Raw genomic sequence first — 14,523 nt, 5'->3', positions numbered from 1 at the left:
CCAGACCAGGGCTCGAAACTGTGTCTCCCGCATCGGCAGGCAGATTCTCAACCACTGCGCCACCAGGGAAGCCCTGAATTATTTTTCTTAATGAGGGTGCCCCAAGTGGTGTCAGTTTCAGGCCTCACAAACCCTGGATCAACCCTGATGTAGCCTTAGAGATTGACTGGGGGTGGGGGCTGTGGAAGATGCCCTCATGCTCTCTGCTGGGCAACTGGGCAGCTGTTGGCCCAGACTGGGGGCCAGGGCACACAGAGGAGTGTCTTTGGGTGGATGATAAACTTAGTAGGGATCACATGAGGCTGAAGTGTCTGTGAGATATCCCGGAAGAGAGGCCCAGGAGGGAGGTCTCAGTGCAGAAAGACAAATTGGAAAGACCCAGAATGAGAGGAGCCAGGCCAAGGATGGAGGGTGGAGCTCAGGGCGGCCATGACCAGGAGGTAGGTGGAGCTGCAGAGATGAGACAGAGAGACAGAGAAAGGCAGATAGATACACAGACAGACAGAACAAGGATATAAAACCCAGTCCCTTAAATTTTCCAGCCTCTATTCCAGAACCTTCTTTGGCATCTGGGCCAAAGTCACTCACTGGCACCCCACCACAAGTAACTTTTCTTTTTTCTGTCTCCTTTTTTCCCCTTTTCTCCTTTGGCCTTTTTCTTTTTTCCTCTTTCCTTTGTCAGTGCCAATTCTACAAGAAGGAATAAGATAACAAGCTAACATAATGAGATTAAGGATTCTTCCCAAATCTTTTCCCCACTTTTAGGGCCATAGAGCTAGAGCCTAAAATTCCACCATTTGTTCTGGTCCCAAGCTCTGAGAACTGGAGGGTTGCTAGTGTAAGTCCTGGAGTCTAAAGGCCCCAAACCAGGAGCTCCAATGTCCAAGAGTAGGAGAGGATAGATGTCCCAGCTCAAGAAGAGAGAAGGAATTTGCCCTTCCTTTGCTGTTTTGTTCTGCTGGGCCCTCAACAGGTGAGATGATGCCTGCGCATATTGGTGAGGGTGGATTTTCTTTACTCAGTCTACTGAATAAAATAGTAATCTCTTCCAAAACATCCTCACAGACACACCCAGAAAAAATGTTTTACCAGCTATCTGGGTGTCCTTTCCCCTAGTCAAGCTGATGCATAAAATTAACCACCACAATATGCCAAAATATTAACAAGAATTATCTCTGGTGGGTGATTGGATAATGGGGAGTCTTTTTCTTCTATATGCTTTCCAATTGAGTCTAGATTTTACTATCATGTATGACCAGAATAAAAAAAAAATATTAAAGGTTATAAAGTTAGCTGGCTGACTATTAGGTGCCAACTACCTGCCTACCTCTTCCACAATGTTGACAAACAAGGCTGTAATTAGGAAAGTAATTCTCTTATTCTGAAAAACAAAACAAAACAAAAAAAAACCTACAACAAATTACAAATGTAAAAAACTGACAAATACCAAAAATATCAGAAAAATTAAGAAAAATACCATATTTTTATTAATTACCTTCCTGACATGCCTTTATAATACTTTTTTCTCACCTTTTAAGTGCACATTTTTCATTCTTTTCATAAGACAATGCTTCTGTAATATCATTTTCTATAGACCAGAAGGATAATTCAGTCCTTCCATGTGATAGATAAAAATCTGATAAAAAAATATTCAGATAATTTCTTTCAGCCTCACAACGTTACTGGTAATTGTCATATAATTTTTTAGAATTGTTGTCAGATTTGGAAAAATCTCTAAATTTGTCGATGTGTGAGTTGTAATATTTCAGGACATTTCATGTTTTCTTTTCCATTGATTCATCTTAAGTATTCTTAGAACCGATGACATTCATTAACCAATTTGTTACCGATGTCCTCATTGTACTGGCATATTTTCCTTATCAATGTCAATTATTTCACATGAGAGCAGCAAGAATTGTAAATGTTTTTCCTTCGTGATTATATAATGTACTCTACCTCATTATTGGATCATCAGACAATCCAAGAGCCTGTTCATTGTTTCCATTTGACATTATCTTTTCCTCTGAATGAATTACTGCTTCCAGTATAATCTGAAATGTGTTGTTATAATTTGCTTATTGATGTCAGAAAAATTTCTATTTATTTTAATTACTTATCTTTATCTCTTTTTTACATTTCACTAATTTTATGTATCTTTTTCTCTCAATTCTTTAATACATAAATGAATTGATTTTTAAAATTATTTATTTATTTTGATTGAAATATAGTTGATATACAATATTATGTGAGTTTTGGTGTACAACATAGTGATTCGCCATTTAAATACATTACAAAATGATCATGATAAGTCTAGTAACCATCTGACACCACACAAAGTTATTACAGTATTATTGTATATATTCCTTATGCTATAAGTTACCTCCCTGTGACTTGTTTACTTTATAATTGGAAGTTTGTACCTCTTATTCCCCTCACCTCTTTCATCTAACTCCCCACCCTATACATAAATGAATTTAGAGATGAGAAAGAATAGTGTCCTCCCTATAAGAAAAAAATCAGAAGTCTGTACTCTTTTTTTCTTTTTAAGATTTTTTTTTTTTTTTGATGTGGACCATTTTTAAAGCCTTTATTGAATTTGTTACAACACTGATTCTGTTTTACGTTTTGGTTTTTTGGCAGTGAGGCATGTGGTGTCTTAGCTCCCTGACCAGGGATTGAACCTGCACCTCCTGCATCAGAAGGCCAGGTCTTAACCACTGGACCACCAGGGAAGTCCCTGTACTCTCTTGTATTGAAAATGTTCCAGAAGATATTTCCAAATAGCAGTTAAAATGTCATATTCAAGCTTTATCAAATATATCACTCCCATTAACAAAGAAAAAAATCCCTTATGGTACATTTATTATTGTATAAGCTGTATGGTTGATTTCATTCCTGGCAGGAGAGAATGCTATTTTGACTAGACATAAAAAAAAGCTGAATCTTCTGCTTACCATTTTACACGTGTGATGATCTGAAGAATTTTCAGAGATTAGCTTCTGGGGCTGTACGTTTCAAACCTTTTTTCTCTTCCACCACTGATGTAAGTTTGGTGCCTGGCAGTGTAGGAATGTTCATGTCTCAGTACAGCATACCTTGTCAGGTGAGTTAGCGTGGAGGGCAGTAGGAATATTCTTGGAAGCCATACAGTAAGCAATAATAGGACTTGACAGAAGTGACTGCAAACCACATCCCTGTATCCCAATATAAAAATATGTCTCTGATTAAACCTTCCCCCAAATGCCCACAACCACTTCAATACCACCAGACTTGAGGGGACTGAGGGGAAGTTGGGGTGGAAAAGAGACAGTGGTCTTAACCATTTGTGGTTGAAATATCCCAGTTTTGCAAAATTTATTACAACCTATCACCATGTGAACACGTTACCAGGGCCCCTTCTGGGCCTTGAAAGGAACCTGTCCAAGTGAGGAGCCTTGAAGCTTACGCTCACTGACTTCCTGGCAAATTGGCCTCAGCCTCCCCTGCTCTCAACATCTTCCAAGCCCTCATCCACGCTCTCCTGGACTGTTGCCATCACCTCCTCTTTCTTCCCTGCCCCTTTCAGTCTGTTCTTAACACGGTGCCCAAAGAGATCCTGTAAAAACTTAAGTCAGATCATGTCACACCTCTGTTCAAAAGCCTCCAGCGTTTTCCGATCTCAATTCCAGTAAAAGCTAATAGTCCAGGTGGCCCTGCGTGACCTGGTCCTTTGCCTTTCTGACCTCACCTCGTGGTATCCAGCCCTTCCTTACTCCACTTCAGTCTCCTACAGTTTCTGGAGTGCCCAGACGCAGTCCCGTGGGGCTCTTGAATTTGCTGTTCATGAAGCCTGGACAGCTCTTCCATCTCCTTCAGGGAAACCTTGCTTGACCTCCCCTCACAAGTCCGTTTCTCGTCCCTGCTTTATATTTCTCCATAGACTGAATCACCATCTAAATACTATGTTTTGCTTTTTTTGTTTTTTTAGTTATTTTATTTTATTTTTTTTAACAGCTTTATTGGAGTATAATTTCTTTTTTTTTTTTTTTTTTAATTTTATTTATTTTATTTTTGGCTGTGTTGGGTCTTCATTGCCACACACGGGCTTCCTCTAGTTGCAGTGAGCAGGGGCTACTCTTCATTGCGGTGCGTGGGCTTCTCATTGCGGTGGCTTCTCTTGTTGCGGAGCACGGGCTCTAGGCACGTGGGCTTCAGTAGTTGTGGCTCGCGGGCTCTAGGGCATAGGCTCAGTAGTTCTGGTGCACGGGCTTAGTTGCTCCGCAGTATGTGGGATCTTCCTGGACCAGGGAACGAACCCGTGTCCCCTACACTGGCAGGCAGATTCTTATCCACTGCACCACCAGGGAAGCCCCTGGAGTATAATTTCTTTACAATGGTCTGTTAGTTTCTGCTGTATAACAAAGTGAATCAGCTATACATATACATATATCCCCAAATCTCCTCTCTCTTGCGTCTCCCTCCCACCCTCCCTATCTCAACCCTCTAGGTACTCACAAAGCACCGAGCTGATCTCCCTGTGCTATGCGGCTGCTTCCCACTAGCTGTCTATTTTACATTTGGTAGTGTATATATGTCCATGCCACTCCCCTCTCACTTCGTCCCAGCTTACCCTTCCCCCTCCACCCCCTCAAGTCCATTCTCTACATCTGCGTCTTTATTCCTGTCCTGCCCCTAGGTTCTTCAGAACCTTTTTTTTTTTTTTAGATTCCATACATATCTGTTAGCATATGGTATTTGTTTTTCTCTTTCTGACTTACTTCACTCTGTATGACAGACTCTAGGTCCACCCACCTCACTACAAATAACTCAATTTCGTTTCTTTTTATGGCTGAGTAATATTCCATTGTATATCTGTGCCACATCTTCTTTATCCATTCATCTATCAGTGGACACTTAGGTTGCTTCCATGTCCTGGCTATTGTAAATAGAGCTGCAATGAACATTGTGGTACATGACACTTTTTGAATTATGGTTTCCTCAGGGTATATGCCCAGTAGTGGGATTGCTGGGTCGTATGGTAGTTCTATTTTTAATCTTTTAAGGAACCTCCATACTGTTCTCCATAGTGGCTGTATCAATTTACATTCCCACCAACAGTGCAAGAAGGTTGCCTTTTCTCCACACCCTCTCCAGCATTTATTGTTTGTACATTTTTTGGTGATGGCCAATCTGACTGGTGTGAGGTGATACCTCATTGTAGTTTTGATTTACATTTCTCTAATGATTAGTGATGTTGAGCATCCTTTCATGTGTTTGTTGGCAGTCTGTATATCTTCTTTGGAGAAATGTCTGTTTAGGATTTCTGCCCATTTTTGGTTTGGGTTGTTTGTTTTTTGATACTGAGCTGCATGAGCTGCTTGTAAATTTTGGAGATTAATCCTTTGTCAGTTGCTTCATTTGCAACTATTTTCTCCCATTCTGAGGGTTGTCTTTTCGTCTTGTTTATGGTTTCCTTGGCTGTGCAAAAGCTTTTAAGTTTCATTAGGTCCCATTTGTTTATTTTTGCTTTTATTTCCATTTCTCTAGGAGGTGGGTCAAAAAGGATCTTGCTATGATTTATAGAGTGTTCTGCCTATGTTTTCCTCTAAGAGTTTGATAGTGTCTGGCCTTACATTTAGGTCTTTAATCCATTTTGAGTTTATTTTTGTACATGGTGTTAGGGAGTGTTCTAACTTCATTCTTTTACATGTAGCTGTCCAGTTTTCCCAGCACCACTTATTGAAGAGGCTGTCTTTTCTCCATTGTATATTCTTGCCTCCTTTATCACAAATAAGGTGACCGTAGGTGCGTGTGTTTATCTCTGGGCTTTCTATCCTGTTCCATGGATCTATATTTCTGTTTTTGTGCCAGTACTATACTGTCTTGATTACTGTAACTTTGTAGTGTAGTCTGAAGTCCAGGAGCCTGATTCCTCCAGCTCTGTTTTTCTTTCTCAAGGTTGCTTTGGCTATTCAGGGTCTTTTGTGTTTCCATACAAATTGTGAAATTTTTTGTTCTAGTTCTGTGAAAAATGCCAGTGGTAGTTTGATATGGATTGCATTGAATCTGTAGATTGCTTTGGGTAGTATAGTCATTTTCACAATGTTGATTCTTCCAATCCAAGAACATGATATATCTCTCCATCTGTCTGTATCATCTTTAATTTCTTTCATCTGTGTCTTATAGTTTTCTGCATACAGGTCTTTTGTCTCCTTAGGTAGGTTTATTCCTAGGTGTTTTATTCTTTTTGTTGCAATGGTAAATGGGAGTGTTTCCTTAATCTCTCTTTCACATTTTTCATCATTAGTGTATAGGAATGCAAGAGATTTCTGTGCATTAATTTTGTGTCCTGCTACTTTACCACATTCATTGATTAGCTCTAGTAGTTTTCTGGTAGCATCTTTAGGATTTTCTATGTATAGTATCATGTCATCTGCAAACAGTGACAGCTTTACTTCTTCTTTTCCGATTTGGATTCCTTTTATTTCTTTTTCTTCTCTGATTGCTGTGGCTAAAACTTCCAAAACTATGTTGAATAATAGTGGTGAGAGTGGACAACCTTGTCTTGTTCCTGATCTTAGTGGAAATGGTTTCAGTTTTTCACCATTGAGGACAATGTTGGCTGTGGGTTTCTCATATATGGCCTTTATTATGTTGAGGCAAGTTCCCTCTATGCCTACTTTCTGGAGGGTTTTTATCATAAATGGGTGTTGAATTTTGTCAAAAGCTTTTTCTGCATTTATTGAGATGATCATATGGTTTTTCTCCTTCAATTTGTTAATATGGTTTACCACATTGATTGATTTGCATATATTGAAGAATCCTTGCATTCCTGGGTTAAACCCCACTTGATCATGGTGTATGATCCTTTTAATGTGCTGTTGGATCCTGTTTGCTAGTATTTTGTTGAGGATTTTTGCATCTATGTTCATCAGTGATATTGTCCTGTAGTTTTCTTTCTTTGTGACATTTTTGTCTGGTTTTGGTATCAGGGTTATGGTGGCCTCATAGAACGAGTTTGGGAGTGTTCCTCCTTCTGCTATATTTTGGAAGAGTTTGAGAAGGATAGGTGTTAGATCTTCTCTAAATGTTTGATAGAATTCACCTGTGAAGCCATCTGATCCTGGGCTTTTGTTTGTTGGAAGATTTTTAATCACAGTTTCAATTTCAGTGCTTGTGATTGGTCTGTTCATATTTTGTATTTCTTCCTGGTTCAGTCTCGGAAGGTTGTGCATTTCTAAGAATTTGTCCATTTCTTCCAGATTGTCCATTTTATTGGCATATAGTTGCTTGTAGTAATCTCTCATGATCTTTTGTGTTTCTGCAGTGTCTGCTGTAATTTCTCCTTTTTCATTTCTAATTCTATTGATTTGAGTCTTTTCCCTCTTTTTCTTGATGAGTCTGGCTAATGGTTTATCAATTTTGTTTATCTTCTCAAAAACCAGCTTTTAGTTTTATTGATCTTTGCTATCGTTTCCTTCATTTCTTTTTCATTTATTTCTGATCTGATCTTTATGATTTCTTCTCTTCTGCTAACTTTGGGAGTTTTTTGTTCTTCTTTCTCTAATTGCTTTAGGTGTAAGGTTTGGTTGTTTATTTGAGATATTTCTTGTTTCTTAAGGTAGGATTGTATTGCTATAAACTTCCCTCTTAGAACTGCTTTTGCTGCATCCCATAGATTTTGGGTCATCATGTTTTCATTGTCATTTGTTTCTAGGTATTTTTTGATTTCCTCTTTGATTTCTTCAGTGATCTCTTGGTTATTAGGTAGTTTATTGTGTAGCCTCCATGTGTTTGTATTTTTTACAGATTTTTTCCTGTAATTGAAATCTAATCTCATAGCATTGTGGTTGGAAAAGATACTTGATACGATTTCAATTTTCTTAAATTTACCAAGGCTTGATTTGTGACCCAAGATATGATCTATCCTGGAGAATGTTCCATGAGCACTTGAGAAGAAAGTATATTCTGTTATTTTTGGATGGAATGCCCTATAAATAACAAGTCCATCTTGTTTAATGTCTCATTTAAAGCTTGTGTTTCCTTATTTATTTTCATTTTGGGTGATCTGTCCATTGGTGTAAGTGAGGTGTTAAAGTCCCCCACTATTACTGTGTTACTGTTGATTTCCTCTTTTAGAGCTGTTAGCATTTGCCTATGTTTTGAGGCGCTCCTATGTTGGGTGCATAAATATTTACAATTGTCATATCTTCTTCTTGGATTGATCCCTTGGTCATTAGGTAGTGTCCTTCTTTGTCTCTTGTAATAGTCTTTATTTTAAAGTCATTTTGTCTGATATGAGAATTGCTACTCCAGCTTTCTTTTGATTTCCATTTGCATGGAATATCTTTTTCCATCCCCTCACTTTCGGTCTGTATGTGTCCCTAGGTCTGAAGTGGGTCTCTTGTAGACAGCATATATACAGGTCTTGTTTTTGTGTCCATTCAGCCAGTCTATGTCTTTTGGTAGGAGCATTTAATCCATTTACTTTTAAGGTAATTATCGATATGTATGTTCCTATTACCATTTTCTTAATTGTTTTGGGTTTGTTATTGTAGGTCTTTTCCTTCTCTTGTGTTTCCTGACTAGAGAAGTTCCTTTAGCATTTGTTGTAAAGCTGGTTTGGTGGTGCTGCATTCCTTTAGCTTTTGCTTGTCTGTAAATGTTTTAATTTCTCCATCGAATGTGAATGAAATCCTTGCTGGGTAGAGTAATCTTGGTTGTAGGTTTTTCCCTTTCATCACTTTAAATATGTCCTGCCACTCCCTTCTGGCTTGCAGAGTTTCTGCTGAAAGATCAGCTGTTAACTTTATGCGGATTCCCTTGTATGTTATTTGTTGCTTTTCCCTTGTTGCTTTTAATATTTTTTGTTTGTATTTAATTTTTGATAGTTTGATTAATATGTGTCTCAGCGTGTTTCTCTTTGGGTTTATCCTGTATGGGTCTCTCTTTGCTTCCTGGACTTGATTGACTATTTCCTTTCCCATGTTAGAGAAGTTTTCCACTATTATTTCTTCAAATATTTTCTCAGCCCCTTTTATTTTCTCTTCCTCTTCTGGGACCCCTATAATTCAAATGTTGGTGCGTTTAACATTGTCTCAGAGGTCTCTGAGACTGTCCTCAATTCATTTTATTCTTTTTTCTTTATTCTGCTCTGCGGTAATTATTTCCACTATTTTATCTTCCAGGTCACTTATCCATTCTTCTGCCTCAGTTATTCTGCTATTGACCCCTTCTAGAGAATTTTTAATTTCATTTGTTGTGTTGTTCATGATTGTTTGTTTGCTCTTTAGTTCTTCTAGATCCTTGTTAAACGTTTCTTGTATTTTCTCCATTCTATTTCCAAGATTTTGGATCATCTTTACTATCATTACTCTGAATTCTTTTTTAGGTAGACTGCCTATTTCCTCTTCATTTGTTTGGTCTGGTGGGTTTCTACCTTGCTCTTTCATCTGCTGTGTGTTTCTCTGTCTTCTCATTTTGCTTAACTTACGGTGTTTGGGGTCTCCATTTCACAGGCTGCAGGTTCGTAGTTCCCATTGTTTTTGGTGTCTGCCCCCAGTGGGTGAGGTTGGTTCAGTGGCTTGTGTAGGCTTCCTGGTGGAGGGGACTGGTGCCTGTGTTCTGTTGGATAGAGCTGGATCTTGTCTTTCTGGTGGGCAGGACCGCATCCGGTGGTGTCTTTTGGGGTGTCTGTGACCTTATGATTTTAGACAGCCTCTCTGCTAATGGTTGGGGTTGTGTTTCTGTCTTGCTAGTTGTTTGGCATAGGGTGTCCAGCACTGTAGCTTGCTGGTCGTTGAGTGGAATTGGGTCTTAGTGTTGAGATGGAGGTTTCTGGGAGAGCTTTTGCTGTTTGATATTACGTGGAACCGGGAGATCTCTGGTGGACCAATGTCCTGAACTCAGCTCTGCCACCTCAGAGGCACAGGCCTGACACCCGGCTGGAGCACCAAGACCCTGTCAGCCACACGGCTGGCCTGGAGCCTTCTCCCACAAGGGATGGGAGCTGTTTCACTTTCTCTTGAGCTTCTCTTTAACCAGATTAAAAGGGCCTCTGAGTTTCTGTTCGCATAGTCAGAGTTTGCAGTATCTGTGTTTTGCTTATTGTCTGTCTCCCTCCTCTAGAATGTGAGCTCCTTAAGGTGTGGATCTTTGTTATGTCCACTGCTGTACCCAGTGCCTGGAATAGTGCCTGACATAATGACTGTTTTCTGGTAAACACAGGGGTCTCTGCCTTAAATGTTCCTTTCTCTAGCCCCACCAGCAGCCTGCAGGACCACCTTCTGAGAAAGATCAGTGAAAGTATAGTTACTGGAAGTCCAGTTTCCCTAAAAGTGAAGAGCAAAGGTGACATAGTGGCAGGGTTTTCTAGCATTTGAGCAGCTTGTTTTTATAAAGAACTGTTTTCTTGTGAAGTGAATCACCAGAGGATTTGATCACTGAATTATAAATCTCCTGCACCTCCTCCCCTTGTTCCCCAAAATGTAATCCAGAGTCACTGCGGTAGGAATAGGAAATTGCCAAATCATATAATTTTTCTTCCCATTTCAAAGGAAAAAATACAAATAAAAAGAAAAGAAGAAAAGGAGACACTTGAAATGTTTGTTCTTGTTTATCTTTTCTTCCTTTTCATTTTTCTTTCTCCTCCTGACTTCGAATAAAATGAACCAGAATATATCACAGAAAAGCAAGAAAACAGGCTGTTATTAGAGCATCCCACTTATTCAGAGGGTTTTGGCATTCTGCTGTGACAAATGAGCTTAGGGCCAGGGGAGATAATATCACTTGTAAATATAAAATATTTTAAGTTGTTAACATAATAAAACATTTTCCAAAAAGTTTGAAAAAGACAAGTAAGCGGGCTTCCCCGGTGGTGCAGTGGTTGAGAATCTGCCTGCCAATGTGGGGGACACAGGTTCGAGCCCTGGTCTGGGAAGATCCCACGTGCCGCGGAGCAACTGGGCCCGTGAGCCACAACTACTGAGCCTGTGCGTCTGGAGCCTGTCCCCCGCAACAAGAGAGCCCGCGATAGTGAGAGGCCTGTGCACCGCGATGAAGAGTGGCCCCTGCTCGCCGCAACTAGAGAAAACCCTCGCACAGAAACGAAGACCCAACACAGCCAAAAAAAAAAATAAATAATAAAAATAAATAAATAAATAAATAAATAAATAAAATTAAAAAAAAAAAAAAAAAAAAGACAAGTAAAAGTATTCACCACAAAAGAAAAGCTAGAACTTTGGTATATTCCCTTCCAATTTTTTCTCTCATGCATACACTTTTTCATTATGGTAAAAAACATACAACATAAAATGTACCATCTTAGCCATTTTAAGTGTACAGTACAGTAGTGTTATGCACGTATTTTTTAAAAATAAATTTATTTATTTATTTTTGGCTGTGTTGGGTCTTTGTTGCTGCGTGTGGGCTTTCTCTAGTTGTGGTGAGTGGGGGCTACTTTTCATTGTGGTCTGCAGCCTTCTCATTGTGGTGGCTTCTCTTGTTGCGAAGCACGGTATCTAGGCATGCAGGCTTCAGTAGTTGTGGCTCACGGGCTTAGTTGCTCCGCGGCACGTGGGATCTTCCCGGAGCAGGGCTCCAACCTGTGTCCCCTGCATTGGCAGGCGGACTCTTAACCTCTGTGCCACCAGGGAAGTCCCCATATATTTTTACATATGTGTCATACTTGTCCCTATTGTACCCTGATTTTTTCCCTCACTTTACCTCATATCAAATAAATCTTCCATGTAGCCAATTTGTCTACATGCTTGTAATTTTAAAGATGCATAATATTCTATACCATGGCTATAACATACTTTATTTAACTGTTCACCAATAATTGGACATATATGTTGCTTACAATTTTTCACTCAAAATATTATTATGAACTTTTAGTTCATGCAGTATTTTTCTCTTTAATACCTTTAATGAACTTGATTTTCTAGAAGTTTTCTGGGGAAAACTAAGTCAAAAGTGATGTCTTGCATGGTTCTTAAAAATTACAATAAAATTGCTTCCCAGTGGTTTTGTTCCAATTTACAATGATCCCAGTGAAGTATGAGAGTACCAATTTCACCACACTCTCACAACTTTTTCTGTTGCTAATTTAATAGTATAAAACGTTTCTTATTTTAATATGTATTTTTCCTGTATCTATTTTCCTTGATTGTTTTCTCTGTTGGGAAATACCAGTTCCTGTCACTTGCTCGGTTTACCTTTGGGAGGTTGTCTCAATATTTTTCTTATTCCTTTCCATGGGCTGTATATATAATAGAGATTTTAACCCTTTTTCGTATTTATTGTGAATATTTTCCCCCAGCTATTGGTTTAAATTTACTTGTTATACTGTCATCTGAAGCAATTTAACATTGTTATACAGTTCAGATCTTTTTCAATGTGGTTTTTCCTATCATCTGTCATCTTAGAATATTCTCTCCACTTTGTCTTATCCCCAGGGCTTTGATAAAGGATTTAATTCTGCTTTATCTTCCTGATTTTATTTTCTGTATCTAATTATTTCATTCATCCATTTTGATGTAAATGATATGCAGGTCAAATTAATCTGTTCCTTAAATGCTCACTAGTTAACCAACACTCTTCCTTTAAATACACTTGAAAAAACCCTTGAATAACTGAGACAGTAGGTCTATGCCTGTATGAAGAGTTCTTGTGTGCTGGGGCAGGATTCCAGGCTCCCTGGGGAAAGGGGAGGAAGGTACAGTCCCAAAGGACTTAGGATGTGGTGTGGTTCAGTGAGAACAGAAAAGGAGCAATAACCAGAATGAAGTGTGGGAGTGCCCCTAAATGTCCTTGCGTTTTCACCTTGCTCGTCCCTTCCCCATATTGGGGAATGACTGCATTTCTAAAAATTAAAGACCACTTGACCCAGAGCTTTTTCTATCTTGTTAGAGTCCTGCTAAGTTTCCAAGAATGAGGGCTCTCAGTTGACCTACAGCAGTACATTTACTAATCAATCGTGCATGGAGCCTGTGCTAGGCACATTGTGTGTGCCCGTGTAAGAAGTAGAATAATAGCCCCGGGACAACCATGAGTTATGCTGTGAGAAGAAAAGGATAAAAGGGAGATGAGAAGAGAAATCTAGGTAGATGTAGAGATGGCTCCGCTGTGCAGCCTTAATGGTGTGGGGTGCGGTACTGTCCCTGTGAAGGGCTGTGCCCGCCCTCTATCCTCCCGCCGCCGCTGCCGTGCACCTCTACTCTCCTCTCAGTTGGTCGAAGCCCCTGCACACACAGACAAGACTCTCCACTTGCTTCCCTGCCCTCGGCCAGGCTGCATCTCAAAGCTTCTGCAAGGGTCTTAATCCTGGCGGAGAGCCACGTGCACTAGACTGGGAGTCAGAGTGTCCGCCCCCACTACCCTCCCCCCCAACCCATCCCCACTGCTGCCCAAGAGCCTGGAGCCTGAAAGCTTAAGCGACTACACTCGGAAGGAAGGCACGTCTGACCTCCTGGTTCTGGTTCCCACCCGCCCACCCAGGTTCGCGGTTATCTTTCCTTCCCGGTGCTCACAGTAAGCAGACCGCAAACCCATAACCACTTGTTTTTTCTTTGCTGGGACCATGTACAACAACGCTTGGCTTTGCATCTTTTAACTGGCAGGCAGGTGGAGGGAACGCGCCTCAGGACCTCTGTCTCGTCCTGTTTGGCGTGAAGAAGTCACGCATCTTAACCTGTTGGCAGAGCATCTGCCACTTTAATCTTGAGAAAGAAAAAGGATCTGGTCCATTTAACGTTAGCACGGAGATTCCAGATCCCCGAACCTGTTAAACAGCGACGTCCGTGCCAGCTTGGCTCTCGGGGAAGCCCAGCCACTGTTAATCTCCAGGACAACCTCTTCCTCGCCACCCTCCACTGAGGGAATTCACCCTCGGGGCCGCCCCACCTGGCTCCCTCCCACAGCCCCGCGAAGACTGGAGCAGGTGCTCCCCTCAGAAAGGCCCTGTAGTGCCCCGTGGCTCTCAGGGTGCGCAGTGGGACTCGGTAAAGCCGCTGTCCCCTCCCCTGGCCTGCGCCTCCGGGGCAGGGCAGCCGGGGGCCGCGGAAGGAGCGAGAGTGGCGTCCGCGTGACCGATCGAGGCGGAGAAAGTCCCCCGAGACTGTGACCCCTGCGCTGGGGGAAGGCGGGGCCGATGTGCAGGAAGATGCCGTGACGGGACCGGGAAAAAAACACCAACCCCAAACCACCCACTTGTGTTTCTCAGCCCGAGTTCTCCGAGAGCGGCCGAAAGACCCCAGACGCTGCGCGGCACCTCCTCGACCCCCACCTGCCCAGCCTCGCTTCTTGTGGGTGGGCTTCGCGCTCCCTCCCGGGTTTCGGAGTCACCACGTGACTTCCACGAAGAGTGAGGCCCCAGCGGAAAGCCGCGACAGGGGTGGTATTTGGGACCCCGAGGTGCGGCGAGAGGGCGGGGAGAGGAGGAAACGAGGCGGGGGTGGGAGAAGGAGGGGGCGGGGCGGACTTGGGGACGGGAAGGACGGCGGGCTCGGACTGGGGGGTGGGGAAACCCGGGCGTTGCGCAGCGGG

At 41.5% G+C, this 14,523-nt stretch overlaps 1 protein-coding gene across 1 annotated transcript in view; it reads left to right on the top strand.

Annotated features, from left to right (window-relative positions):
• NSL1 (NSL1 component of MIS12 kinetochore complex) overlaps window positions 1–4,292 on the top strand; it is a gene marked incomplete at its 5' end in the record, with an annotated part of 83,669 nt that extends 79,377 nt beyond the window's left edge. The window contains one exon of the mRNA XM_082400514.1: window positions 2,641–4,292. Within this exon, the coding sequence (XP_082256640.1) occupies window positions 2,641–2,660 (20 nt within the window). The 3' untranslated portion in view covers window positions 2,661–4,292. The remainder of the gene's footprint in view (window positions 1–2,640) is intronic.
• Between the last annotated feature and the right edge of the window lie 10,231 nt (window positions 4,293–14,523).

Source organism: Balaenoptera borealis, assembly GCF_965194805.1.
Source record: "Balaenoptera borealis genome assembly, chromosome: 1".
NCBI classification, from domain to species: Eukaryota; Metazoa; Chordata; class Mammalia; order Artiodactyla; family Balaenopteridae; genus Balaenoptera; species Balaenoptera borealis.
This window is presented reverse-complemented; position numbering and strand designations above follow the sequence as displayed.